This window comes from Didymella exigua, assembly GCF_010094145.1.
Source record: "Didymella exigua CBS 183.55 unplaced genomic scaffold M421scaffold_17, whole genome shotgun sequence".
NCBI classification, from domain to species: Eukaryota; Fungi; Ascomycota; class Dothideomycetes; order Pleosporales; family Didymellaceae; genus Didymella; species Didymella exigua.
In genome coordinates, this window is record NW_022984791.1 from 236,883 (window position 1) to 264,798 (window position 27,916).

The 27,916-nt window shown below is 56.5% G+C and overlaps 11 protein-coding genes across 11 annotated transcripts; 7 read left to right on the forward strand and 4 right to left on the reverse strand.

Annotated features, from left to right (window-relative positions):
* Positions 1-692: 692 nt before the first annotated feature.
* Positions 693-2,800, forward strand: M421DRAFT_6138 (kinase-like protein; the record flags this gene model as incomplete). The annotated part of the gene is made up of 2 exons (XM_033595881.1): positions 693-2,154; positions 2,232-2,800. The coding sequence occupies 2 exons, from the start codon at positions 693-695 to the stop codon at positions 2,798-2,800; spliced, it is 2,031 nt and encodes a 676-aa protein (XP_033447602.1).
* Positions 2,801-5,280: 2,480 nt separating this feature from the next.
* On the reverse strand, positions 5,281-7,704 carry M421DRAFT_101768 (uncharacterized protein; the record flags this gene model as incomplete). Its single annotated transcript, XM_033586681.1, has 3 exons — positions 5,281-5,584; positions 6,230-6,811; positions 7,151-7,704. The coding sequence occupies 3 exons, from the start codon at positions 7,702-7,704 to the stop codon at positions 5,281-5,283; spliced, it is 1,440 nt and encodes a 479-aa protein (XP_033447603.1).
* A 482-nt stretch (positions 7,705-8,186) lies between these two features.
* On the reverse strand, positions 8,187-10,262 carry M421DRAFT_421758 (MFS general substrate transporter). Its single transcript, XM_033592934.1, has 3 exons — positions 9,805-10,262; positions 8,782-9,744; positions 8,187-8,735 (listed from the first exon to the last, which is right to left on the reverse strand). The coding sequence occupies exons 1-3, from the start codon at positions 10,074-10,076 to the stop codon at positions 8,345-8,347; spliced, it is 1,626 nt and encodes a 541-aa protein (XP_033447604.1). The 5' UTR covers positions 10,077-10,262; the 3' UTR covers positions 8,187-8,344.
* A 70-nt stretch (positions 10,263-10,332) lies between these two features.
* On the reverse strand, positions 10,333-12,650 carry M421DRAFT_421759 (homoserine O-acetyltransferase). The gene is made up of 2 exons (XM_033592935.1): positions 11,581-12,650; positions 10,333-11,533 (listed from the first exon to the last, which is right to left on the reverse strand). Exons 1-2 carry the CDS (start codon positions 12,491-12,493, stop codon positions 10,803-10,805), a joined length of 1,644 nt encoding a protein of 547 aa, XP_033447605.1. The 5' UTR covers positions 12,494-12,650; the 3' UTR covers positions 10,333-10,802.
* A 494-nt stretch (positions 12,651-13,144) lies between these two features.
* On the forward strand, positions 13,145-14,629 carry M421DRAFT_177608 (uncharacterized protein). The gene has a single exon (XM_033587855.1). The coding sequence runs from the start codon at positions 13,322-13,324 to the stop codon at positions 14,342-14,344; it is 1,023 nt and encodes a 340-aa protein (XP_033447606.1). The 5' UTR covers positions 13,145-13,321; the 3' UTR covers positions 14,345-14,629.
* Positions 14,630-15,652: 1,023 nt separating this feature from the next.
* On the forward strand, positions 15,653-16,588 carry M421DRAFT_65359 (uncharacterized protein; the record flags this gene model as incomplete). Its single annotated transcript, XM_033596237.1, has 1 exon — positions 15,653-16,588. A coding segment is annotated over one exon (936 nt), but the record flags the coding sequence as incomplete, so codon positions are not given.
* A 980-nt stretch (positions 16,589-17,568) lies between these two features.
* M421DRAFT_421763 (YL1-domain-containing protein) lies at positions 17,569-20,162 on the reverse strand. The gene has a single exon (XM_033592936.1). The coding sequence runs from the start codon at positions 19,788-19,790 to the stop codon at positions 17,649-17,651; it is 2,142 nt and encodes a 713-aa protein (XP_033447608.1). The 5' UTR covers positions 19,791-20,162; the 3' UTR covers positions 17,569-17,648.
* Positions 19,895-20,359, forward strand: M421DRAFT_177741 (uncharacterized protein). Its single transcript, XM_033587856.1, has one exon. The coding sequence runs from the start codon at positions 19,998-20,000 to the stop codon at positions 20,256-20,258; it is 261 nt and encodes an 86-aa protein (XP_033447609.1). The 5' UTR covers positions 19,895-19,997; the 3' UTR covers positions 20,259-20,359.
* A 1,027-nt stretch (positions 20,360-21,386) lies between these two features.
* On the forward strand, positions 21,387-25,065 carry M421DRAFT_177749 (uncharacterized protein). The gene is made up of 2 exons (XM_033587857.1): positions 21,387-21,755; positions 21,808-25,065. Exons 1-2 carry the CDS (start codon positions 21,523-21,525, stop codon positions 24,959-24,961), a joined length of 3,387 nt encoding a protein of 1,128 aa, XP_033447610.1. The 5' UTR covers positions 21,387-21,522; the 3' UTR covers positions 24,962-25,065.
* Positions 25,066-25,931: 866 nt separating this feature from the next.
* On the forward strand, positions 25,932-27,352 carry M421DRAFT_421765 (mitochondrial phosphate carrier protein). Its single transcript, XM_033592937.1, has 3 exons — positions 25,932-26,286; positions 26,367-26,946; positions 27,003-27,352. Exons 1-3 carry the CDS (start codon positions 26,152-26,154, stop codon positions 27,212-27,214), a joined length of 927 nt encoding a protein of 308 aa, XP_033447611.1. The 5' UTR covers positions 25,932-26,151; the 3' UTR covers positions 27,215-27,352.
* On the forward strand, positions 27,127-27,907 carry M421DRAFT_177774 (uncharacterized protein). The gene has a single exon (XM_033587858.1). It carries the CDS (start codon positions 27,250-27,252, stop codon positions 27,874-27,876), a length of 627 nt encoding a protein of 208 aa, XP_033447612.1. The 5' UTR covers positions 27,127-27,249; the 3' UTR covers positions 27,877-27,907.
* Positions 27,908-27,916: the final 9 nt, after the last annotated feature.

Here is a 27,916-nt window from a genome sequence, read left to right on the forward strand (position 1 = left end):
CCTGGGCGCACGATAGCTCTTTACGCACATCATGATTTGATGAGTTAGGTGTAAAGGCAATGTAACATAAAGATAACAATGCTGCCCTCCACTCAGTGACGCGCTGATTTCTAGGTTCAGCTGCCTAATCCAGCACTGTGTTGCGAGATGGTGAACGAAAGAAAAGAAGAGATACTCACACTTCCAATGAGCCGGGAGATGGATGCAGAAGCACATGGAGGGCTGCTGGAGGATCGCAGGTTGCTCCGCCCAAAAGCTGGGGATGCGCGAACCTTGCATGATGCATCTAGGCTTACTCCAAGCAATCTAGCCCTGGACGCCTTCGTGCTTGCACGCGCCGCTTCCATAGGCCAGACGCGTTGAACGTTTAGTCCTGCTTTTCTATTATTGGCTATTCCCAGACTCTGGGTGTTTGCGGGGCCATGGCAACGAGGGCGAGCAATATGTGCGTAAACTCAGCTAGCAAGATGCAATTCCCAGCAGCGATGGTTTTGCATGGCTATCGAATTGCCCGTCAAGCTTTCGCTGTAGCTCGATTTAGTCGAGCGCTATTCCGGTTGCAGGCGGCTCTATCAAAATACTGGGATGTCCCCACACCAGTGACGCTAGATGACCGGAAGGAACGCACAAGCCTCCAGCCAGCCAGACATAGTCGGCCCCTCGCCTCGTCCCAGGTAGTCCTACAAAACACCATGGAGGGCCCCGAGCCATCCCAGGGCCAGCGTGACCCTGTCTCCGGCACTGAACGCGTTGCTCCGCCTGGCGAACTGAGCAAAGCATTCAGAACGGGCACCGAAGCCACAACTGCGCCCGCCGCGCACGTAAACCCAGCCGCAGTGCAAGCGAACGCCAATCTCCCGTCCTTCAGTGCACTTGACACGCCTGCAACCACCTCGCCCTCGCTCTACGTCCCTCGCTGGCACGTCCGCGCCCCGAGCAGCGGGCTGACACTTGTAACCGATCTTCCTCCATCCATGACGTCAACCGCGCGCAACACACTGCACATCACCTCCAACCTGGCGACCACCGGCAGCGAAGGCCTGCGCCAGTCGGCCACTGCGCCAATTATGATAGACGAGAAATATCTAAAGACTGCGAGGTCCAGTAATAGTCTAGCCGGATCGTTGTCGCCATCCTCGGCCATATCCTCGCCCGCACTGAACGCGCTCGGCGATCTGACGCCGCTTCCCTCGCCGCTGGTCATGGGAGACTCTCCCGGACCATGGCAACGGGCCGTGGCGCGACCAAGAGGGATCTCTACCAGCTCACGCGACGACAACTACCTTCCCGCCAACAGATCGAGCCTTTCTCCCTCGCCCTCGCTGAAGAAGAAGGGTTATCAGAGGTTGCAGACCACCGGCGAAGGGGCTACAGAAGCGCGCATACAAGCCCACCGCAACAGCGAAACAGCTCGGGAGAGGAACCGCAGTATCAGCGAATATACTCCAGATTCCCTGCACAACCCTCGGCCTCGAAATGTGACTATCGGTAGTGTTGCTGCCGAAGGTGACGCAACCGTGCAGCAACGCTTGCGCCGCGAGCAGTATCTTGCGTCGCAGCGCGGCATTGTCCCTGCGCAAGTCCCCGCTGGTCTGCCTACACCCCCCGCTAGCAACGCGAGTAATCGAAGCGTCACCGATGAAGAGGACCACGCGATAGAGGACTATGACACCAAGTACATTGCTGTTCGCCATGGATCTCAGATGAAGAAGAAGCTTTGGCGCCCAGTTCGGCAGCTCGGCCAGGGCACGTTCAGTAAAGTTTACCTGGCCACGTGCGAAAGGACCGCGGCCAAGGATCCATTGGACGAGAAGACCCTAGACCTCCGTAAGCTTGTCGCCATTAAAGTCGTTGAGCACGGTCCTGCCGGCGGTGCCGACGAGGAACGTGTCGAACTAAGCCTCAAGCGAGAAGTGGAGATGCTCCGCTCCGTGTCGCACCCTTCTCTCGTTCATCTGCGAGCCTTTGATCACAACGAGGCCCAGGCTCTACTGGTCTTGACATACTGCCCTGGCGGTGATCTGTTTGATGTAGCCAGCGATCACCGCGACATCTTGAGCATAGACATCGTCCAGCGTGTGTTCGCTGAGATGGTCAGTGCCGTACGGTATTTGCATGAGAAGCTGATCGTGCACCGCGATATCAAGCTCGAAAGTAGTTCTCTCCAGTCTTCGACATTAGCCTCTACATGGTCAGTGCGCTCACAATGGTCTTGTACTAATGCATGGCAGATGTGCTCCTCAACATCCCTATCTCCTCCGTACCTCTCCTCATGAACCCACAGTCTCATCCGTACCCCATTGCGACACTTACAGATCTTGGCCTCTCTCGTCGAATTCCTGCACCTCCAGAGTCTCCTCTCTTGACAACTCGATGTGGTAGTGAAGACTATGCTGCTCCAGAGATTCTACTAGGCCAGCCATATGATGGTCGCTCGACTGATGCTTGGGCTCTCGGTGTCTTGTTGTACGCTCTGATGGAAGGACGCCTACCGTTCGACCCGCCGCCGGGCAAAGCAGGCCGTACCAGAGCCGCTCATCGGATTGCTAGGTGCGACTGGGGTTGGGTCAAGTTTGGTGACGAGGATGGAGAGTGGGATGCAGAGAAAGGCAAGGAGTGGGCCGGTGCACGGGAGATTGTCGAGAGCCTACTGAAGAAGGTCTCTCGCGGCCGCAAGAGCCTCGAGGACATCGAGAAGGTGGACTGGGTGAAGCAGGGCATCCAGATCGAGGGCGGGCTGAAGATGCGAGTCGAGATAGAGGACGGCCCCGACACAACGCCCGAACTACCTGCGAGGTAGTCGCTAGTGAGGCGATCAGACTGCGTCTCGCACTTAGACAGCGTCGTATGTGTTGGGACGTTGTAACACCACCTTTCATTACTGTTCATTCATTTCACAAGAGCTAGGGATACAAGGCAGGGGATCGGGACCACGACATGAAGCAACGACAATATACCCGGTCCAGGCGATCCCGCACCAATACTTCGAGGATGCTCGACCCACCACCATTATTCTTCGCTTGGTTACTTTTTCTCCCTTCTGATATCCATACTTGCCCTCACAATCTTCACCCCTGTCGCCGCCCATGCGGCCTCTTCTTTCGCACTCGCAGCATTGCATCTCCTAGCGTTCATCCCCCACTTCATGGCGAACCATGACGTGGCAAAGCATCGTAGCAATAGACAACGTCCGCCTGACGGCGGGCACTTGCTTCAATCTATTGGTCTCTGATTAGTCTCAAGATACAACAGTGGGTAGACAGAACCTCAAAAACCCGTTGGAGACAACGCATGCCCCATCAATACGTCTCCGCCGTGCTTGCGATTTACTGCATTGTGCCGTCGAAGCGTCATGCTCTTCTCTGTATCATACTTCTTTGTGCTGTTCCATCGTGGCGGCTCTTTGTTCATACCATATACGTATCGAGCGAATCCGTGTTATCGCGCAGAGCATTGAGCGGGCATGTAGTCTAACAACGACAAACCGATGCTAGACGCCTCACGCTAGGAGTAGGGACCTGTAGTAGCCTCCTGGTGCGTTGCACAGTATCTACGAGGAGACACGTGCTCATTCGCACCGCAGTGTCCATTGTCTTTCGCATACGCGCTGTATTCGACTCGCCTGCTGAGGTCGTTGTTTACTCTCACCTAGTTGTCCAAACGTACGTGTATCCACATTCGTACCCGCTACCCCGAAGCACCTCGTCAAATCGGGTGTGTAGCTCAATCGTCGAGCGCCTCACAGTGCAACGTGTCGGCGGCAATTCGGCTGCGCTTCTGGATGCAGTGAGCCAGTACTGCAGTTCCAGTCTAACGTGACAGGGCAGAAGTACGTCGACAAGAAGATCAGCCGTATTGTACCTAGAACTTGTCCCGATTTGCTGCATTCGCCGGTGTGATTGTGCTATCGAAGAGTCGATTGAAGGCGAGCACACTGTTTGATCAGACCCATCTTCACGTGACGAGGTTAGCAGCCTCACAGACGAATATCCTGTACTATCGCGGGCTGATCAACATAGACCTTGTCTTCTGATTCAAAGCTAGGGCCTCACAAAATCAATTACGGAACGCGATAAAGGCGATGTGAATCATGGAGTCTAGAAGCCAGTACTCAATTGTGGAAGCTGAGTGGTCTCTGATCGTTGATCAAGTGTGAAGAAAGTGATCAAGTTCCTTGTTCTATCTACGGTGCTGAATGAGCAGAATATATACACCAATGCTCATCCAGCTATACCCTAATTGGAGCCCTAATCACGGCTCCAAGCTATACCCGATTCCGCTCACCATGGCGTGATAGATCGCCAGTGTCTGATCGGTCCAATATCCAGATGCGGATCACGTGATATGCACCCTCACCTCGATCCTTGCTGCGACATCAATCAAGCGCGCACTAAGAGTTCGCCATATCTCTTGCGTAAAAAATATACCGATATGATACATTGAATCTATACAAAAGAAGACAAGATTCATCAACCCCCTTGAACGCATGAGCGAAGCTATCTCAAAGAGCAGCGCGCATCCGACCGACACCGAGCACCGCGAAATAGCGAAGCTTGAGGGGTAAACAGATCTCCTCCCGTAGACTTCTGAGAAAAAAGCCACTATCAGCGGTCCACTGCCAGTACCAAGAACATACAGCGCGGTTGGCAAAACTGGTAGCTTGCACTTTCCAGCTTGAAGTCCTTCACGATTCCGCCGGTATTTACAGATAAGCCGGTCGATGCTATTGGCGACAGGCTAGCTGCATTATAATGAAAAGCGAGCTGACCCATTTTCTCGACGGAACACAGTTGAGCGAGACGGTGCCTTGTCCGTTTTCCCAAGTCTACCAGGATGTGAATTCACGTGTCCGAGTGGGAGGAGAGGGTGCATCTGTTTACGACTCGCACCGTTCGGATTTGTTTCTTGCCGTTGCGGTCCGCTCGGCTGGCTTCCTCGGATACGGGCGCCAGGCTGTGCAGCTCACCCTGTCTGGCGGGAGGGTAGATGGACACTGGAGCCATGCCGAACGAAGCGTGAGACTCGATCATGGATATCAGACGAAGTGCGTGTCTCGGCTTTGACGTAACGCGACCTATGGGTGAGGAGAGACAGGAGTCAAGACTGGATAGGTAGAGAACTCCGGCGTGTGCGAATATCTTGCTGCAGCGCAGCTTAGCATCATTGAGGTACAATCTGATATGTGTGTTAGTGTTGAAGTGCAATTCGAATGATGATTCGAAAAGCTTCGAGCAAGGCGGTGTACTACCAACTACCAACTAGCGCACAGCACACGTCAGCCTAGCAGACATCGACGTGCTGCAAATAAGGATCATCACGCATACTTTCTCCGTCCATGATGCCCTGCACATAAGCGTCGCCTACCAAAGCCAACCGTCGGCTCAGCCCTCCCTCCGCCTCAACTCCCCGCATCACAAAGGGCACATTCCCGCCGTGAAAAACCCATACTTGATCCCCGCTCGTGGTCTGGGGCGGCCCGATACCCATATATCCCGATTTCGTAAGGAAGAAGGTTTGATTTTCCATCATGCCCATCAAGGACTCACGGAGATTGGTGAAAGCACCAGGCTCCGGCTTATACGAGCTGCTTGGGGAGGTCCTGTCTTGCGTGAGAAACTCTCCTCTTAGACGTTGAATGCGTGATTGCCTGCGCTCGTCCTCTTCCGTGCTGAGATAAGGATTCTGGTCTGTAGGCAGGCTGATCCAATGAGCCTCGGAGTACGCGCTGAATTGCGATGCAGAGCTCGCGGCTGACGTTGTCGGGGAGCTTGGGACTTGGGTGTGAGCAGCGGATATGCTGGGATTGTTGTCCACGGCCTCTGTGGAGCTGCTGTTGTTAGGTGTTGGCATCACTTCCATGTCGTGCCTTTCAGACAATGCTTCGTCGTCAGCATTGTCGAAGCGTCTTTTGAACCCTCCTAGTACGTCTACCGTAGATTTTGAAGAGTTGTCACCTGCTTCTGGGGTTTGTGCCACTCGATCGTTCTCATTCTCCGTCGCGGAACTATATCTGCAAAACACAGGAGAAGTCGGAGAATACGTCGGAGAAGTCGGAGAATACACCGGAGAAGTCGGTGAATAAGTAGGTGAGAGCGGCGAGTAAGTAGGTGAAGTCTGCGAAGTCATCAAAGTGGGCGAAGCAGGTTGATAGACAGGCGACCACTGCTCAAACTCAGGCGCAAAGTCCAGATGCAACTTGTGCCCGAGTTCGATCTGCAGACTGTCAAACAGGGCGTCGAAGTCGGCTTCCAGTCGAGCGCGGCCGTATCTTGCAATGCTGTCAAGAGGCAACTCATCCACGATGAGGTCGCCAACTAATGTCCTACACAGCGCAGACTCCCACGTGAAGCCATCTTTGTAGACGGCCGGCGCTGCTTCAGAAGCGCGGAACTGAGTTAAGAGCTGGATGCAATTCGCCAAAGGCTCACGCAGCTCAAGGGAATGGATCGGGTCCTGAGGACTGACGCGAAGGAGCGCAACTGTGTCCACCACCTGGTCGACGTGGACGCCCTTCAACCCGAGCACTTGAACATCGGCAGCATCCGAGAGTGTCAGGCTGTGCTCTCCGCAGGCTGAGAAGACGCGATATCGGTGAGAGTGACCCCACCATCTCAACTGCCGCTTGCCAATGCGATTGACACATGCAAAATCGATGGCCCAGGACGGGATGCCGGGTGATTGCTGCGGCATCTCGCAGGCTCCCAGGAGTGGTCTCAGGCCGCGCTCGTGCCGTATCAGATCCAACGTGACTTTGGCGAAAAGGTGAGATGCTGATATTGTGTAATCGCAGGACTGCGCGTTCGGAATTGCACTCGGTGCGATCAGGCCGAGCAGTGCGTAGACCTTGTCGCGGGGATCGGTGAACTCGCGGTGGCGCCAGCGCATGAGCAGATTGAGCGCGTTATCAGTCTTGGAGTGGTTGAAGCCATGAACAGGGTACAGCAACCGTCGAAGTAATTCTGTGTAGGTGTGACGGTAAATCGCGAATCCTTCGGGAAGAGAGGGTACGCTGGACAAGTCGCGCAGATTACGTGCGGCAGCGAGCACGTCGTTGTGATCGATAGAAAGAGGACCCCACACTAGTATGCCTGAAGTAGGGATGATGGCTTCCTGGACAGTCCAGATACGCGACCACCATGGATTACCGTACATGGAGAAGCGTTCGAAAGCGCTACGTGCTGCCGAGCCTCTGTCCGACGGTTCGAAGAGGACCGGCAAATCGCTCAGTGGGGTAGTTTTTGCTGCAGCAACCCGTCGCAAGAAGTCGAAAACAGCTTGAGCATCGTGCACCGGGACGTCATGGCCCTCTCTTGTGAGTTCACCCATCCACGTGACGCACTGTGTGCACTGCCTATAAATATCCCTCATCAAGGCTACCTGAGCCGCTTTTTCCTCCAGGTCCCACTGATTGATGCAAATCTGGTCAATCCACAGCGTTCGACCAACTCTTGCATGTCTAAGCCGTAGCAGACCACTGTGGAGATTCTTCGTGATCGGTATGCATGTGCCAGAAACCTCGATGCCCCTCTCTTCCTTACGGTCTCCCCATACGTATGACACGGATTCAAAATCTGGGTGATCATCGAGGCTAACGACACGAGTGGTGCATCGAATGGGATCATCTTGTTCGCCAGGCAGCAGGTCCAACAGGCGAATCTCGCGGGCTGAACTGCGAACAGCCGAAGATTGACCGGCGGCTTGCATTGGCTTACAGTGTTGCAGAGAAGATCCTCGGTCGAGGACTGTTGCTTCGATTATCCAGTCAAGCGATTTTAGCACTTCAGGTAAGCATGGAGTGTGGAGTCATCTACGTCAATCGTATGAGGCCGTTCAAAGGTGGGGCAGCGGGGGTACATAAGGCAAGCGAGATACTCCAACCGCAACCACCCATCTGAGACGAGAATCGTCTGTTATCAAAGACTGGACTCTCGGTGATGTTTCAGCTGATCGTGATAACCTGACGGAGAGATGTTCTTCTGGTGGTGTGCTTGTGTTTATATGAATTACCGGGAACATCGATCCGTAATGCACGCATGTCCATCAGTCCAGCTTTTGATTTCGCTGTTTTACTGGTGTGGGGTTGGGCCAGAAGGACAAATGGTGCTTGAGCGGAGGGATCGAGGGACAAGGGCTGATTCGCCGTGGTGTGAAGGAGACGGGTAGCCACTGCGAGATGGAGTGGGGGTCGGACGGTACCTTTCTCTGTTCTACCGACGTGCAAAGCTACATCGAGACGACATTACACCTCCACGGTAACAAGACGAATCCCCAACCTGCCCTACAGACTGAACGGGGCCGCTGGAGTGGTGGACGTGACTGGATCTGCAGCATGCGCATCGTCACATCACGTCCGCGCGGTCAACTCCTGCGTACTCTCGCTGCGCCACCCCTTGAACTGCCGCGCCTCAAGCTGCAGCTCGAACATGCGATCGACCTCCGCCACGCTCCGGCCCTTCATCTCGGGGATAAGTTTCCACGCTACAGCCGCACCCACCAGACACGTCGCGAGATACGTGAACCCTGTTTTGCCGCGCAGATTGCCCTCGTCGGGGTTAAACACGTACGGCAGGGCGAGCCCGGATACGGCGGTGGCGAGCGCGCTGACGCACCAGCCCAGCCCCTGGGTACGCGCGCGCAGCTGCAGACTCGAGGTTTCGGCAGCGATGGCGAAGGAGGCGGGCCAGACACCGACGCCGGCGACGATGATGGTCAGCATCATGCTGACGGCCGTCCACCTGTGTCATCAGTAACAAAATCACACTCACAAGAAGGCAGACGTACCATGTAACAGCCGGCGTGATCCTGAAGCAGTTCGCAATTCCCATGCTCAGCCACAGCGCGCTTGATACCAGCAGGCTGACGATGACGAGCGGCCGTCGCCCAACGCGCGACATGATGAAGACGCTCACGCAGTTGGATAGCAGCCCCAGCACGATCCCGAGGATGAGGAAGATGATGCTGGTGTTCGCCTCCATGTTGATGAGCTGCAGAAAGTAACTCGCCTTGGCCAGCAACGGGAGTCCGAAGATGGCGGGTAGTGAATTAGCGAACATGACGATGAACGTGCGTCTGAAGTTGCGGCGGTGGAAACACTCGGCGAACGTGACCTTTGCCGACTGCTCCTCGTGCTCAATGTCCCGCAGGAGCTTTGCGACGATGGCAGTCGTGTCGGCGCCGGGCGGATCCAGCCTTGCTTGCGCGGCGTGCGCCTTGTCCATCCTGCGCTTTCTCACGAGCCAGGCGGGACTCTCGGGGATGAAGAAGGCGACGGCGATGGGAACGAAGCTAAAGGGCCACTGGCTGCCGAACGCAATGGCGTACCCGTTCTTCGCCCCCAGCGCGCCGAAGATGACGAGTGCGCCGGTGAGTTGGCCCAGCAGCGTGAAGACGGGGAAGAAAGCCATACCGGAGCCGCGTAGCGCTGGGGGGAGAATTTCAGACATGTACGTCTGGCAGCTCGCCATGACGGCGCCGATGCTGCCGCCCTGGAAGAACTTGCCCATGAGAAAAGCGACGCGGCGCCCGCTGATGTCGTCGGGCAGATACGAGATGTACATGACGGCGACGGCGAGCGCGGACAGGAACGACGAGATGGCAAGTGCGAGCCTCCGGCCAATCTTGTCCTGCAGCCAGCCACCGAAGATAGACCCGATCATTGCGCCAATGGGAGATGCGACGTTCCATAGCGCCAGCCAGGTGGAGGGCAGAATCCATTTCCCTTCGTACTCCATGCCAAAATCCTTTCTGTGACCTGTCAGCACTGCGCTGCATCTCAGAAGAAGACAGAGAGGGAGGGTGGGTTACTGGAATCCAGGCATAGCCGACACGGTGCCAACAACCACATTATCATATCCATAGAGCAGGATGGCGCTTGTGAGGCCAAACGTCACGTAGACAACTTTCCGGTACTTCTTCACGTTCTGCCAGAGCGTGCGATCGCCGTCGCCGTCCTCACCCACATCCGCTTTGCTCCCAGCTCTCGTCTCTGTGGCGCGACTGTCGACCGCGAAGATCTGTTCACCCGTGTAGTCCTTGCCGCCGCTGCTCCTGCTCTTGTGGCTTGTCGAAGACGCCATGGCATCTGTGTCGCCCTCAGGTAGGACAGATTCAGAGACAAAGATTGCTTGCGTCGGACTCCATGACGAGGGCTACGGCTTGATATGGAGTGTGCCATGCCAAGGGTTGTGCCCATGCCAAGGGTTGCGCATGCGGGGGGTCATCAGGGGCGCCAATACTGGAATCACATCACAGCGCAGCCCTGCGGTGACTGCGAAGGGCAAGGCGGATCGACGGGCATGTTCACAAGTGCGGTTCTAGTTCACAAGTGCGGTTCTAGTTCACAAGTGCGGTTCTAGTGTCCGGGATGTAAAGAGGAGCGGGACGCAGCACGGCTGAGGCGCTTGGGGCCCCACATTGAACAAACATGGCGATTCTGGGGCGCGACCGGTCTCGCCGCTGCACTTTGCGGTTCTGTCGCACGCCATCACCGTGCCGTTTCGAGCTGCACCACGCACGAGAGAGATTTGGACGCAGTTGAGGGGAAAAAGCTAATGTTGCGATCCATGCATCTCCACAACGCCGTGCAATGCAGACACGCTCCAATGCTATTCGTACCCGATCAGTGTGTGGTGATGTAAAAGGGCCGACACGAGATGAGAAGGGTTTACAAGAGATTACAAGACAACCATTTACAAGACAACCATTTACAAGACGATTCCAAGACGGTGCCAAGACAATCCTAAGACGGTGCCAAGACAATCCCAAGACGGTTCCAAGACAATCCCAAGACAGCGGTTCGTCGCTCAGCCAAGGAACGACTTGACCGCACCACCGACGTTCTCCAAATCAAGCAGAAACGTGTCGTGGCCGAACATGCTCTTCTCCTCGCCCAGCTCAATGTGCGTCACGTTCTTATTCCCCGTGCGCTCCAGCGTGGTCGCAATCTCGCGCTGCTGCCAGGCGGGGAACAGGATGTCGCTCGCGACGCCCAGGACGAGCGCGGGCGTGTTGGCCAACGGTCGCAGGCCCGCGACCAGGTCGGGCGGCGGCTCGCTGCCGTCTGTTGCTGGCATGTTGGCGTCGTCGAAGTCGGCGGGCTGCTCCTTCTCTTCGTAGGGCTGGTCGGGGAGCGTCAGGCTGCACGCGTCGACGGATTCATTCGACTCGATGCCCTTGCCGTCGAGATAGCCCTGCAGCCTGCCTGCGTTGGCCGCGCGGCGCTCGTTGACGCGGTTGCGGTGCTCTTGGCCGAGGTCGAACATGTCCATGGCCTTGGAGACGTAGAGGAGGCTGTTGGGGTCGTACTCGAGGCACCACTTCTCGCCGGCGTGGTCGAGGTACGTCTCGACGAGGAAGTCGGGGCACAGGGCTGGCGGCCGCGAGGGGTCTGCGCGACGGCGGCCGAAGCGCATCTCCCACTCGGGACCGCTGCGGTAGGTGACGGTGGCGATCTCGCGGGCGAGCTTCATGCCACCGTGGGGCGGGACGCTGTCGTAGTAGAAGCCGCGGGCCCAGTTGGGGTCCATCATGAGGGCTGCGTGGTCAGCACAGGCACTCGTAGCGGTAGTATTTTCTGCATACCCTGTCTCTGCGTGTGGCGCATGGCGATGCTGTAGGGGTGGCTGCGCGCGCACCCGCTGATGCTGACAATGCGGCCAACGCGCTCGGGGAACAAGTTGCCCGCCGCCAGACTCTGCATGCCGCCCATGCTCGAGCCGACGCTCGCATACAGCTTCGCGACGCCCAGCTCGTCCAGCAGACGAAACTGCGCGCGCACCATGTCCTCCATGGTCAGGATCGGGAAGCGCGTCGCATAGCGCTCGCCGCTGGCCGGGTCTATCGACGAGGGCCCCGTCGAGCCGTAGCAGCCTCCGATGACGTTGGTGCAGATGACAAAGTACTTGTTCGTGTCCAGCGGCTTGTCGGGCCCGATGAAGCGCTCCCACCAGCCGGGCTTGGGGTTCGACGCGGTGCTGTGCGCATGGCTCGAGGCAGAGAGACCCGTGTGCAGCAGGATGGCATTGCTCCTGTCCTGGTTCAGACTTCCCCACGTCTCATACGCGACGTCGAACTGCGGGAGGATGCCGCCCCAGTCTAGCAGCATCGGCTGCTCCGAGTGGAAGACGTCCGTGTGGCCGGACGTGTACGACGGCTCGGGGCCTTCGGTCGAGCGCTTCGAGAGCGTCGCCGACTTGGATTCGAGCGCGTCGAGGCAGGGGAATTGCAGCGCCGGGTTCAGCGACTCGCTCTGCACCGGCGCCGAAGCCCGGGCTGCGGCATTCTGCTGGGCGCGATGGGGCGACTGCTGGTGTAAACTCCGGGTCGCCTGCTGATGTAAACTCCGGGGTGACTGCTGATGTAAACTCCGGGGCGCCTGCTGATGTAAACTCCGGAGCGCCTGCAGTGTTGACAGTCGTGGCGCTGATGCGGCGTGGCTGTGGTCACTGCATCTCTGCCGCCGCGCGACGGCGAACAGCCTGCGTTGGAAGCTCATGGCCCTGGACAATCGACGGCAACGCTCACCACGCGACTGTCACCAAGCAGCAGAGCGAGCGGAGAAGACACTGGGGAACTGCATCATGGCGCTACATCATGGCGCTACAATTGCTTAATAATGCTCTGCATGCCGTCAACAACCGTCTCGAGAAGCTGAGCGATCGCAAACAGCCAATGACGTCGCGTCGAGATTGCGTGCTTTCCCTCCGCTGTCGGCCGTCTTCTTCCCATCACCACAGAACCACCTGAATCACCCATCGCAACTCCAGTCCTGAACGAGAGAAGAGCTGTGACATGGACTTTCAGCATACTTATGATAAGAGCTCGCATCTCTCGAACAATGCTTTCGAGGGTTTGCGTAACGGCACTCGAGATTCTTACTTCCTCTTTCAGACTCTGGACCTCGAGATGCACATCGTGTTGCTCGGCGCGTGATCCAGCATCTGCCAGGTTGTTGACCTCGGTCGTGCATCTCTCAATCTCCTCTGTCAAGTCGTTATAATGTAGTTCCATCCCACTCCATCTGCATACAAAATACGAAGTCGACATTGAACAGCGTTCTGTTTTTGTAAGCGAACGCTACTTTTCTTGATGAGGTGTCTACTTAGAATTACCTACAAAATCCTCGAGTGCAAAGTGAAGCGAAAAGGACACAATTCACAGATAACGCTCGGTACGTGGACAGTAGAGATATGGGAATGTCTAAACCCATGTCACAAAGCTCGCCGTTTCCAGGTGGTTTCAAACGCACCCCCTCAGTAAGTTCGCTATCTCGACTTGGACCTCAGTCAGAATCGACAACAGAGTTCATGATACGCAAAGCCTGATGGCCGAGATCTCAGCACTCCGGGAGGACAACGAATGTTTGAAACAGGGCAGCGTACAAGAACTCGCCCACACTCGGAAGGCACCTTCCACTGGCCAAGTCTTCCACCAGATCAAGAAATCCACTTTTCTCGATGAGCCACACTATGCGCCTTGCGCGGGAGGAGATGCAGTGTTGTGCGCAGACATACCAATTCGTGGCGACCACCTCTACCTCTCACAACATCCCGAGATTGCCTTTGCGGTCTACAAACAGTACGACGATGCGCCAGACGATCTCAGTAAGATTGAGATCTTGGATGGTGTGTATCGAAAACCTACACCGATCTCTGAGTGCATCTTACTTACGGCCCTCGAGATTGAGGATGCATTACAGGGACTGGTAGAGCACGCACCAGCCTTCTTCGAGTACTTCCAGGACTTCGACTTCAAACAGGGACTGGTAGAGCACGCACCAGCCTTCTTCGAGTACTTCCAGGACTTCGACTTCAAACAGGGACTGGTAGAGCACGCACCAGCCTTCTTCGAGTACTTCCAGGACTTCGACTTCAAACAGCGGCTGGAGTCGCCTTGCCTGTTCATGTTCTACATGTCTCCTTTCTTGCCACAAATCCTGCCGAACCCTACTATGCCGAAGCAGGAACTTGTACAACACCTCAAGAAAGCGATTGACGATAGACATGGGAGAGAGTACGAGCTCGCTAGGATTGAGGCAGAGAAAGGTATGGTATCGGACAATCACCTGAAGTACCTCATACGCCCTGGCGACAACTGTCACACCAGTCGCCTGCCAGAATCGCTTGACGATCTTTCAGCATCGTACTGTGCTTACCAGAAGCTCTCCGAAGACTTCTACGCGCACGTTGCGCAATGTTGCAGATGCTCTCCGTGCGCTCAGCGGCATCGTCAACCCTCTGGCTACTGGCATGGCCGCGCCAACTACCCAAAGGCTTCCCGCAAGCTTTCTGGATCCTTTTTTTTCGTTCGGCTCTTCCACTGGCCATCGCGACGCCGAGGGTTTTGAAACTGGGCACTTGTCCGTAAGCGTCACCCGTAGGACGAAATTGTTCGGGCAGGCAGCTAGAGCTCTGGCTGCATCTGTGTTCATCCCCATCAATGTTGGCGAGGACTCGGGCAAGTCGTGCGCCACGAGCACAAACACGATGGTCTGTAGCCGCAACACGCATTCTGAGAATGATCCTGGATGGCCGTTCGTAGCCTGCGCTTTGCCAAACCCTTGTACTGAAGTCGAACAAGGCGCTGGGGCAGACGTCGAGCGGCCCTGAGTTGGGGGAGTCTTCCCCTTCCTGTTGAAAGTTGGACGTCGCTGGAACCTTACAGCTTCCTCCTCTGGCACGACTACGGGATCGCTGCGTCTTAGGAATCCCTGGACCAGACGGGCGCTCTCAAAGAGGAAGTCTAGCCCCCTACTAATCTCTCATAATCGTGATGCTGCTGCATTGTCTGACTTGCGAAAGATGGTATAGAGCTGGAGTTGGAGCTATCCTACATCTTCGACGATCTGCCTCTGAGACCGAACAAGACTCTCGAGCGTGAGCGAGGATATTCCAGCCCTGCGCAGGTACACGAGATAATGACAATTTACGAGGGTTGGGGTGCCGACGTGTCTGGAAGCGAGGATGAGGAACCAGCTCCGCATGAGGCCGTGGTCAAGAAGCTCGGTCGTACTTTTCTGCACGGCGCTCAGCTGACGATGTGGTCTTGTGATAGTCGTCTGATCACGTCGGAATCGAGCCTGTTCAGTGGTTTTCACCAACATTGCTTCGTACGGTGCTTTGTACGTCGGATGATGACGATGAAGGGAGGGCCAGACTCGCACTCGCCGGCGACAACAGACAAATGCTCAGGTCCTATCGTTGCAGCGTGGATGAAGGTCGAGACCCTCGTGCACTTGTGTAAGAGGGTCGCGTGAATGCAGAATTATAATTAAAGAAACAATTTCGGGCTGGTCCTTAAGAGTGCTAGCGTGGCACGCCTAGATTTACCAAAACTTCTCCATGTTGCGATGCTACCTACCGTCGTAACTCTGCTGGTAATTCTATTGACCTGCATCAGCAGTGAGGCTCTATTAGAAAGAAAAAGAGCAGTTGCTGCACTGCAACATCGCTCGGCCTGAACGACGCAGCACCTCAGCCGTGACTACTTAGAAGCTGACTGGTAGGAATGCCCTTGCCTTGATTAGGCAGCTCCGTCAAGGTCTACAAATCTAGAGTCAACTCAGGCGTGCCATGTAAGCCTTATATAAATCAAACATAGCGCCACCCCGGATTTTCAACATAGTTACCTTGCAGAGTATAACTCCACCACGCTCGTTAAGAACATGAAGACCACTCATTTCTGGGCATCGATCGCCCTCGCACCGGTTGTTCTTGCGCAGGGCTTGCGACAAGCTACAGGAGGCGTCGAGGCCACTACAACCGTCCAACGGTATCCCGAACCAACTCCTGAAGTATCCAACTGCACAGCATCTCTCATCACCACTCTCTGCGACTACAAGAAGCCAGGCTCCGCGTTCGCTGTCGCCAGCTTAGGAAAAGCCCACTGCTGGGAGTACTGCAACGCGCACCAACCATGCAACTTTGTCATCTTCGCAGCTGGAAACCCCTACACCGGCACCGGCACGTGCTGGCTGTATCCAGACGAGGCATTCGATGAGAGCGCTGGCACAACGGGCTGCGACTATCTCTCCGTCTTTGACAAGCCCCAGTGCGCCGAGCCAACGCCCACCTCGGGAGCGTGCACGGCGACGGCATCGCCGTCTGCGCTGGCCTCCGTGTGCGCCTATCCCACGCCCGATGATGACTGCTGGTCTACTTGCACTGCCAGCGGAGGCGCGACCAACTGCCTGTCGCAGTGCGCACAGTCCGAGTCCTGCGCCTACGTCGTCTTCAACCCGCGCAACTCGGACAACTCCCCGTTCGCCTCGGGAACCTGCTGGATGTATCCGAGCGGCACGTACGACGCTGCGAAGGCAGGCACGTGCAGTGGCGCGCCCGAGCAGTATGTGTACGAGAATCCGTGTCCGAAGCCGTCGTCTTCCTCCGCGCCTTCGGGCAGTGCTTCGCTCTCCGATACTGGCTCGCTGCCATCTGCTACGGCGTCCGGCACCAATGTCGACGCCAAGCGTGCTTCTGAAGGTGAGGCTACACCAACTGCAAACGTCCAGGGTGCGGCGCCCGCGGGTCTTTCGGTCAGTGGGTCGCTGGCTGTGGGTGTGGCAGCATTAATGTGGCAGGGCTTGCAGTGAGGTGTTTGGATGCGCTAGATATCGGAGGTCCTCTTAATATTAATGTTCATGTGTCAGACACAACCTCCTGGTCTCTCTCACACCTACAACTTGCTGTGCTGCTGTCAGTGAGCGTGGTAATCGACGCTGAGTTGTGGAGATATCAAGCGTGATAGAGTACTTGGAGCACCTGGGAACGAACTTGTGGCTCCAATCACCAAGTGATCTAGGAGGAAGACAGCGTCCTCGCGTGGATGTCGTGTGAGGACTGCAACGCACAGCTTGCACCCGTAACAAACGCCCAAGGTTACTCTGCTGCGGGAGGCGCTATGCCCAGTCCCTTGAGCCTGCATTGTCGATGCTCGTTACTGACTCCAACTGCCCAGACCGTACCCTCCTACACGAAGCCCACTTCACGCTTACCTTCTTAAGCTCCTTTACCACGCGCTTTCTAGCACGCGCCTACTACCGCCCCCGATCAGTACCCTTCACACTAACCAGCCGCGCTGGTCTAGCACCGAGCTCATTCTGAACTCTCCGACCACAGAAAAAGTAAATTGGACACCAGTGCCTCGGTTTTGAATCTTCGAGGTCTATCTATCCCGAAGTCTCCATCCCCTTGGTGTGACTAAGAACTGGTTTCTGTTCCTATGATCGAATTTCACACTCGCTAGCGCAAATATACTAAGGAGGACTGGCATCTGTACATCCATATCCATGATCAGCGTAGAGAGAGGGGGGGGGGGGGGGGCATTTGATAACGGGGCGTGGGGCTCTGCTATGCGGAGGTGAGGTGGGTTGAACGGTGAAGAGCGCATGACGATAAAGCTCGCGGAGTGGGAGGAGGTAAGGAGGTGAGATGTGCGTGTTGGATGGGATGCTGGGGGCCGCGATGATGTGATGGTGATGAGACGGCGTGGAGTTGTACGGCGAACTTGGCGTCGCTGTGGGACGTCAGTGGTCCGCAAGGGTCCGCATCGTAGGGATCGGGTCTATCTTGTTGGAAGCTGGATTAGGTCTATGTAATGTCTTGTTCTTTGAACGGTGTTGTACAGAAGAGTCTACAGTATCTGCGCATCGCTCAAGCCGCTGGAGCAGGTGTCTCTTTCTTAATAGCACCACCTACAGGCGCCGCAGTGGTCGTTCCCACAGGTATGACCGGAGCCGGCGTGACGGGCATCTGCACCGGCGCAGGAGCGCTCACCTTACTCATCTCGAGGAACCGCCTCGGCACGCCCGCCGCGGGCGGCATGCCCAGGAATCCCTTCCCGCCCATGCTCTCCAGCGGCTTCGCTCGCCCGCCGACGTAACACCCCAGATCGCCGCTCCATACAAATCCGCCGCCGACGACGCCTCTCAGCACGCCGAAGGCCCGCGCGTCGCGATATGCAATGCCTGTTTCTGGATCCCGGTAGCGCGCCACGGCGTTGGTGACGGCGCAGAGCTGCTTCGTCGGCCGGAGCGAGGCGTCATGTGCCTCCTTCGCTTTCTGTGTCTTGGCTGCCTGGCCGAGGAGCATGTTGCTCACGAACAGCGTGGCGTCTTGCTCACTCCAGTTGAACAGGGTTTTGCACAGCTGGATGAGCGCTGAGCGGTCCTTGTCCTTCAGCATCGACGCGGCGGTGCGTGCGCGTGAGGATGTTGGCGGGGCGTCGAGGTTCGGGAAGGAAGAGAGGATAAGGAGGTTCCGCATTGCTCGCCTGATTATTTTGCGGCGTGGTGGCTGAGGGGGCAGGCTGGGCCGTTGGAATTGTGAGAGGAGGGCTTGTTGGCCGACGTTGTTGGTTCCCTGGGTGAGGAGGGGGTCGCTCAGCGAAGGATGTGGAGAGAACGATGTTGTGTACTGTGGCTGGGACTGCGGTTGAGAGAAGGGGTTTGGAGGGAATTCGGACGAAGAGGGCTGGCCTCGTTGATTTTGGCCCGTTATATATTGGTCTAAGCCATATAGGAACGAATCTTGGTTCTGTGGCGGTGCAAACGCGATGTTGTGGTTGTTGTCGCTGTTGTACGACGACAGGCCATGGGAAGAGCCCATGAACACATCACCACCCATGAAGACGTCTCCATTGGCACCTTGAGAGCCAGCAGCCCATGGGGTCTGTGTGTCTTGCTGGAACGACTGAGAAGTGGGCATCGAAAACATTTCTGGGGAACTCGTAGGCGGTAGCTGCGGTCCCGTGCTTTCATCGTGTGGCGTCTGTGGCTCGGCGGCTGCGGTGGTTGTCTGCTCAGCGGAGTCAGGCTGTGCGACTTGTGTTTCTGCTGCCGCTGAAGGCTCCTTGTTGAGCTTCTCCTCTAGGTGCTCGAGCGTGGGTGCATCCTTCCCTGTATACTTGAGCTTGTCGTCCACATAAATTGCGGGCCCACTGTAGTATCGGATGAATGGGCCATCGATCTGGCGGTTTTTCAACGCATCGATCTTGGCCTGCCGCTCAGCAGCTCGTGCCTCCTCGGCCTCCTCCCATCTATGCAGCGTCTTCTTGTTGATTCTCTCTTGTCGCGCAGCTTCAGCTAGGCGTTCCGCCTGCGTCAAAGGTGGTGCCTCCTGCTTCTTCTTGCGGGCCTCGGCAGCTTTCATCATAGCCAGGGTGTCGTCTCGCCGCCTGTCCTTCTCTTGCAGCTTTGCCAACGTGCTTTCCTTGTTCGCCACTGTCTGTTTCCTTGATGAGGTTCGTATCGGTCCGTCCTCTTCTGTGGGTATCCATGATGCCCTCTCGGACTTTTTTTTCGGTCGCGCTGGCGCAGACGGCGTGGACTCAGTTGGTGTGGGGCCGATTCTGACTTTCTTGCGTGCAGCGGTAGCGAGACGTGCAGCGAAAGGGTTCGTGGCTGTTTTGCGCTTCTTGGTACGTTCCTGTCGCTCGGCTTTGCGCAGTTCCTTCTCGCCCGCATCGTCGTCGTCTGCAGTATCGTTATCTTCTTCTGACGACGACGAGTCCATGTTGTAGTCCTCTTGCTCGTTCACATCGCCGCCCCTGAACTCCTCCTCGTTTGCAACCTCTTCCCATTCTTCGCCCCACTCCTCTTCTTCGGCCTGCTTGGCGAGCAGCGTCGACATGCGGTTTCCGGCATTTGACCGTCTGGCTCGAGAAGTGACCATGAGGTCGACTGGCGCCTCGGCTTCGCTCTCCCCTGCATCGTCATCAGATGCGCCAGACTCCTCGTGATGCTCGACGGGAGGCGCATCGTCCAGCACCACGGGCTCTGGCGCCTCGGAGGGCATTCTGGGTAGATGGACAGGCACGAGATGCACTGACAGGGCACAGCAAAGTGTGGGGCAGAGGCAGACGGAGGGGTGCGCTCTGCGGCGAAGCGGAGGTGCCGATGGCGCGTTCACGGCAGAACAAACAGCGGTCAAGGGTCGCGCGACGTCTTCTCGAAGGCGTCCATGAATGCGCCGACTATCGTTCGGTAAACGGGCGCCCGGGGTATGTTGGATTCGGCGCTGTCGCTGTTTATGCTGCGTGTTTCACGTGCCGTCGTGGTGGTGTGCACAAATTGTGGGGAGATGAAGGTGCAGTCACTGCGCGGTGCACGCGCCTGCGAAATGTTCAATGACGCGCCCAGTGGTTCAGGAAGACTACGCCAAGTCACGGAGATCGTTTTTGCTCTGGCGCAGAACGGCCCTCAGAGGCTCAGACACTTGAAACATAGCGCCAGTCTGGGATTGACAACGGTCGATGCCGCCTAGTCTCTTTTAGTCTGCCTGTAGAGCTGTCCAGCATGACGAACACTGGAGCAGACGGGACCGTGGCATGAACTCGCACCTGCTTCTAGAAGACAATGTTTCAATGCTTATCCTGGACCGCCCATCTGTATGTGACTCGGGGCTGAAGACTGTGAATTCACGATTGGATGCCCGCAGGCAGGTCTGGTTGCCTTTTGCGATGCCAGAAAATGAGTTCTCGTGCTGACACACGGCAGCGGCCAAACGTCTAGTTTCTCCCTCACCATGTCTCCCACCATGCGGGATACCGACGCGTGTTTGTGAGAATTTTGGCAGCAGCAGGCCAATGAGGACACATGGCAACAACAAAGCTGCGAGCGTCCACGTCAGATTGGAGGTGCGACGCGCCTCTGAACGTTTCAGTTCGGCCTATTAACCATTCTCGCGGGCCAACCAGGGAGAGATTCGCGGAGGACACTGAAGGAGCCCCCTATTGCTGCGTGATGAACAGAAATTGCTGGAAGTCGTGTCTGAGCACCTCAAGGATACCTATCCGTGAGCACCTGCGATCACCCCCTCGTCCATCGCGCAGGATTCGTGCATTGGCCCTTCAGCCCTCCGCCCTCTGCTCGCTGTTACGTTGTGGGTGAACGTGCTCCTGCGCTAGACTCGTGGAGACGGCCCTCGCTAGGCGAGACTCACCTCCATCACCTCACGCACCATCTTGCCCTGCACTTCCCGCCCCATCGCTGCTGCTGCTGGACCGCCGTCTTCCATGAGCGCTTGTGTCTGATCAGATCCCCTCTGCCTAATCCTATCTTTCCTTCGTTCTTCTCCAGCACCCTCGACGTGGCTGTTTATTGCATCGGCGCCCGCCAGCCCCAGCACCGACGCGCTTCGTTGCGACCAGCGGGCTCTGCAAAACACTCCTTTTGGCACTCGTCGCCTTCGCGGACCGCGTGCGCCGCTCCTCGACACGCTGTGAGGCTCCTTGAGACCTCCATATCCCCGCACATACGAGCACCAGCCGCGACATCCCGCCAAGCACTCTCGAAAGAGCGCTGTACGCTGCGAACCTGTGGAAAGCACGCGTCATCTGCATCTGCACAACACGCATCGACGGACTGGGTCCCAAGGGCGTCTCTGCTTGAAAGCCCCTTGCACAGGCCTGCGCTGAGCGACCACACCCTCTTTGGCCGGCACCAACCACCTGCGCACCCACCCTCCACACACACCACAGCTACTCCACATCTACTGCACAGTCGACAGACAGCATCTATAATCCATAATGGCTCCGACTTCGCGCCCCGAACACCACATTAACCTGGCGTACCTGCCCCAGCTGAGTTCCAACGCCCCGCACTCTGCCTCCTCCAGCGGCGCGGCATCGCCCGTCGAGCCTCCGTCTGGCGGCCGTTTCCCTCCCAGCACCTCCAATCCCCTGGGAGCGGCAGCTGCAGGCGCACGTTTGGGCTCCGGATCCCCGTCGCACGACTTTGGCGGTCGGCTATTTTCTAAACGGTTTGTCGCACTCCTGAAACAACATGTCATGCCTGCTAACCTGGAACGCCAGTGCACGCGAGATCCAAGCACAAGAGGGACTGACCCCACAAATGTGGGGACCTCCTACCAGCGGCAACTCCACGCCATTGCGTGAGACCATTCCCGAGTCTCCCAGCGGCGACAGCTTCCCTGCCTTCGAACAGCACACTATGCCGGAGCCCACGTCAGCCTCCCAGACATCTACTCGCCGCACCCGCGCTGGCACTCTACCTTCACGCTTCTCTCCCTCCGCAGCACCCAGTGGCTTAATGTCTATGCCCAACTCCAACTCTCTCCTGCCCAAGACCTCCCGCCCTACACCCTCGACAAGCCCCTTCAAGCCCGGCCCAGCCACACCTACCGAGAGCAGTGGCGGCTTCGCTGCCCCTGGTTCTACCAACGCCGCTGCCAAGTCGGTACTCTTGTCACGCCTTCGTGCTGGCTCCATGCCTCAACGTCCGGGATATCTCCCTCCCGCAGTCTCGCCTTTTGGCAACTCCATCTTCTCCACGGGCTGGACAAGCAACAGAGATCGCAGCAGCACTCTTCACAGCATTGCTTCCCAGCCATCAAACGGACCTGGCTCACCTCAGTCTCACTTCTCGAGGGACTCGCTTGCTGATACCGATGTCAAGACCCTTGACTACCTCGGTCTTGTAGACACCCCTCAGCCGGTGCGCGCTCAATTGGCCCCCTCTGACATTGAGCTCCTCCTGGAAAGCCAGAGGAATGCCAGTGGCCAGAGCATGAACAGCGCCAATCGTTTCCGTTCCTACTCTGTCAACGCGAAGGAAAAGTATGCTGAAGATGAGGATGAGCTCGATCAGTTCGGCAACTACAGCGGTGCTATGACTCCAGCTGAGGCCAACGCTCTACTGATCCACGAGGCTGTCCGTCAGCACAACCTTGAGGTCCAGGCTTTTGCCAACTACGCTTCGAGCGCTCGCCCTCGCGCCAGGACCGCCGGTGTCTTGGACGCCCCTCAGCAGCGACTGATGCGAAGCTACATGCCTACTCGTCTCGGAGCCTCCGAATTAACCGAGGACGCTGAATATAACCTTACTGAGGCCGTCAAGAACCTGCATCTGCGTAATGCACATGAGTCGAGTGCCAACCTTGGTGACGACGGCACCCTTGAAGGCCCTACTCGATCGCTGTGGCTTGGCAACATTCCCTCATCCACGACCGTCTCGTCTCTGAATGTCATCTTCAGCACTTTTGGATCCATCGAATCGACCCGTGTTCTGACACACAAGAACTGCGGTTTCGTTAACTTCGAGAGCCTCGAAAGCGCTATTCAGGCCAAGTCCCAGCTTAACGGCAAGGAGATCTTCCCCGGAGCTGGTCCCGTGCGCATTGGCTATGCTAAGATCCCCAGCGCAGCTGCCACCCCGGGTCACAACGGCCTCTTCCCTTCACCGAGCCCAGACCCGCACGCCAAAGCTCAGGCGGAAAGTGCTGGCGGTGCTAACAACACCGCGAAGGCGACAACTGCCCACCTGGCTACTGCGAATGCCCCCTTGACCACCCCGGAGCTGATGGATATCCGCGGCGACATTCTCCAGATTGTGAAAGATCTGGGCGCAACGGACGATGACCAGGGCAGGATCATGATCCAGGTCGACGCTGCTATTCAGTACAACAGCTACGTTGACGAGATCCCCGCTGTTGAGGAGCCCAGCCACACCCGTGTTCACGACGCGCCGAGACTGCGTGAGATCCGTAAGCGTATCGACAACGGTTCTTGCTCTACCGAGGAGATCGAGTCGATTGCCATGAATATGCTTCCCGAGATTGCCGAGCTCTCGTCTGACTACCTTGGAAACACTGTTGTCCAGAAGTTGTTCGAACACTGCTCTGAGCAGGTCAAGGAGGCCATGCTTCGCGAGATCGCACCTCATCTAGCCAAGATCGGTATCCACAAGAATGGAACGTGGGCTGCCCAAAAGATCATCGATGTCTCCAAGACCCTTACCATGCAGAAGATGGTTGTGGAGGCTGTCCGCCCATATGCCATGGCCCTCTTCCTCGACCAATTCGGCAACTACGTCATGCAGGGATGCCTCAAGTACCAGCATCTCAACAACTTCATCTTCGAGGTCATGCTCGGCCGCCTCTGGGATCTGGCTCAGGGCCGCTTTGGAGCTCGCGCTATGCGCGCCTGTCTGGAGAGCCACTTCGCCAGCAAGGATCAGCAACGCACAGTTGCGGCTGCCATTGCCCTTCACAGCGTGCAGCTTGCTACTAACGCCAACGGTGCTCTGCTCTTGACCTGGTTCTTGGACACTTGCACTTTTCCCAGGAGGCGCACTGTCCTGGCTCCTCGTTTGGTTCCTCACATCGTCCACCTCTGCACCCATAAGGTTGCTTACCTGACGGTGTTGAAGATCATCAACCAGCGCAACGAGCCTGAGGCGCGCGACATCATCCTGCAGGCTCTCTTCTTCTCGCCGAACGACCAGGTCTTGGAAGAGATCTTGTCTGATCAGAACTGCGGTGCCACCCTCATCTTCAAGGTCCTGACCACCCCATTCTTTGACGAGAAGATTCGCGCAGAGGTTGTGCAGAACGTTCGCAACGTTCTTGTACGCATCAAGGCTCAGCCTCAGCAGGGCTACAAGCGCCTCATGGACGAAGTAGGTTTGTCCACTCGCGGCGGACCCGGTCACCGCGACTCCTCGGCTACCCGATCTGCATCGAGGGACAGCTCGCAGATCGAGCCCCGAGGTTTCTATGGAACTGCTGCCCCTGGCTTTGACCCAGTCGGTCTCCAGCGCACCTCCAGCATGGACTCCAATGGTTTCGATCAGTATGGCATGGCACCTGGCGGACCAATGTACATGCCCAACATGCAAGCTTTGAATGGACAGCAACAGCTCCAGTATCAACAGTTGCTTGCTCGTCAAGGCCAGTTCTATCCCCAGATGAACGGCTTCCAGCCTGGTATGGACGCTTACCGTAATGCCTCCCCGGTCGCAGCTCCAGGCTTCAATGGTTCGCCCATGATGCAGCCCGTCAACCTAGCCGGTCAGGGCATGCCCCCGGGTATGGGTGCGCAGATGTATCCCCAGTATGGCATGTACATGACCCAACAGCAGCAGCAGCAACAGCAGGCTGCTGGAGGTGGTCAGCGACGTGGTCGAGTAAGCAGAAATGCGTCCCCAGCGCCTGGCGCTAGACGCTAACCTCTCATACAGAGATAAGTGTTCTTCCTCTCACACCTCTTGGACGCTCGCAGCCTCTCTAGCGTTGCTTTCCACAGCATCGTATCCTTCTTGTCTATTGTTTTGTCATGTCTTCTCGAGCGAGCGGATAAAGCGGCATGACTCATCATCTCATCTCCTTTGTATACGACCTCCTACGTGTTGGAGAGAAGGGAGCCGGCCTACCTTATGTCTCATCACCTTACGACGTGCATGCTCTCTTCTCTTGGACGACGATGGCGCTCGAACACATTCGTTACCGTCGCTCGCTACATCTCCGTGCGCAAGGCTTGGGTTTCCGCAGGCGTTCACACCATCTTCTTGTACCTTACTTTTCGAGTCGGCGTTTTCACACATCGACTCACTTGTTGCAATCCATATGCCTATGGTTCACCGTCGCGGCTGGTTGGCGTCTGGTTGCCACGCCAGATGGACGAATCTATGTATCGCTACGGATGGGACGATACATGTATGGCCATCTTGTGCCTAGCGGTGCTTCTGCAGGCACCCACCTAGCACATAAATGGTCGACGGGCGCAAAAGTCGAGCACATTGCGTTTCATGGTTTGGCTCGGGATCTTCGGGCACTGGTGTTCATTCGATATTTGTTGATTTGGTGGGAAGATTTGACGGTATAGGACGTGAGCATAGATAGAAATTCAATACACCTACGGTGATTTTTCGTTGTCAATAATGTTGCGAAGATTGTGCGAACAACAAATTGTATATATTTGCTTGGCCTTCACCGTAACAGGCCCTACGTCGCCCTTTCGTTCGGCCGAGGTTGCGCATCCCAGATCACCAAACACTGGATCAAGAGGCTCAACAGAGGTCACATCCTCAGTGTTCCGAAGCTTGCTGCCGGAAGGTGTTGAATCAGCCAATCAAGCTTAGTGTCAGCAGTTCCCCAGTCTAACGACGTCATGGCTGCAACTACGGAAGTCACGGAGAGCCCGGATTCACTTTCGCAACCCTACCGTCATTGTGAATTGGTTATATAGCTGCGCACCTCCTCTACTCCTACCTTTCCTCAAGTACAGCACTTGTGATACCCCGATTGATTTTCAGCCTTTCTTTTTGCAATTTCGCGACGCGCCGGAAGCAGCACGCAACATCATAATCAGGCCAATCATACCACGATAACGAGCAATTGAAGCTTCTCACACGACACAATGGCAGACAAACTTGGCCAGCTGAAGCCCCAGAAGAAGATCGAGCTTTACTCGGGAAACTACTTTGCAGCATGCACGATCGGTGGTATCGTCGCGTGTGGACCTACACACACCATGGTCACCCCTCTTGATCTGGTGAGTACAACTTGCGCCTAACAAGAGCATGCACATCTTCTTCAGTGCACTCAGCAGAACTGCCTGCTAACGCTTTTTAGGTAAAATGTCGTCGCCAAGTAGACGCAAAGATGTACAAGTCCAACGCCGAAGCCTGGAAGATGATTTACTCAAAAGAAGGCCTGCGCGGCGTCTTCTTCGGATGGTCGCCCACCTTCGTCGGCTACTCGCTGCAAGGCGCCGGCAAGTACGGTTTTTACGAGGCCTTCAAGTACCTCTACGGCGAGAAGCTTGCACCCGGCGCCCCCAAGACCGTCGTCTTCCTCGCTGCCTCCGCCTCCGCCGAGTTCCTCGCCGATCTTGCGCTGTGCCCACTCGAGGCCATCAAGGTCCGCATGCAGACAACAATGCCGCCTTTCGCCAACACATTACGAGAGGGCTGGAGCAAGGTTATCAAGGAAGAGGGTATCGGGGGATTGTACAAGGGCTTGTACCCGTTGTGGGCACGCCAGATCCCATACACCATGGTCAAGTTTGCGACCTTCGAGGCCACAGTGACACAGATCTACAAGACCCTCGGCAAGCCGAAGGAGTCATACAACGGGCTTCAGCAGACGGGTGTCTCATTCCTGGGTGGTTACATCGCGGGTGTTGGATGTGCGGTCGTGTCGCATCCTGCTGGTACGTCATGGAGTTGTTCTACTATCGCCGAAGGAACATCAGCTAACAATCGCCAGATGTCATGGTATCGAAACTCAACAGTGATCGTAAGGCTGGCGAGGGCGCCGGACAAGCCATCTCCAGGATCTACGGAAACATCGGTTTCCGCGGTCTGTGGAACGGACTGCCCACTCGTATCTTCATGATTGGTACTTTGACCGCGTTCCAGTGGTTGATCTACGATTCATTCAAGGTTTCTCTTGGTCTTCCTACAACTGGTGGCCACTAGATGGATTGCAGGGATTGCAAGGATTTGACGATTTGATGAATTTGGAGTTTGTTTTCACGAGGCGTTACGGAGTACAGACAAAGCCAGCGTATAGCAACACTTCAATCAATCGGCCGACTTCCTTGACCCATTTCCATTTCATCTACCCCTTTCAGCTACCCATACAACCCGCATTCCTATTTCTCGGTCGCAGCCCCAGTCTCCTTCTCGGTCGCAGCCCCAGTCTCCTTCTCAGCCGGATACCCATCCGGATTATCCTCCCAGAACCTCAGAGCCTTCTCCGCGGCCTCTACGATCGACTTCTCACTCCACATCACCACGCCCTTCCTCTTCCGCCTCACCACACGCTCCTCAACCTCACCCACGACATCAAAATACGCCTTGGCCAGATCCCGGAACGTAACCCCATCAAGCAGCAGTCTCACACCAGCACTGTACTGCTCATGATCACTACTTCCCTTCGCTCTTTGCACTGCTCGTACCTTCCGAACGATATCGCTGTGATAGTTGATATACGCTTTGAGGCGAAAGTAGCTGTCGATCTCGTGCTGCTCGAGCTCGGTCAGCATCTTTCGCAGGGGCTGGGTTGTGCTGCTGGTCGGTGCCGGGTGGGCTACAACGGCTTCGAGGGCGAAGAAGAGTGCTTGCGGGGCAAAGGGTAGCCCGTTGGAGATGGCGTCGTGGGTGCGGTGGGAGAAGGCG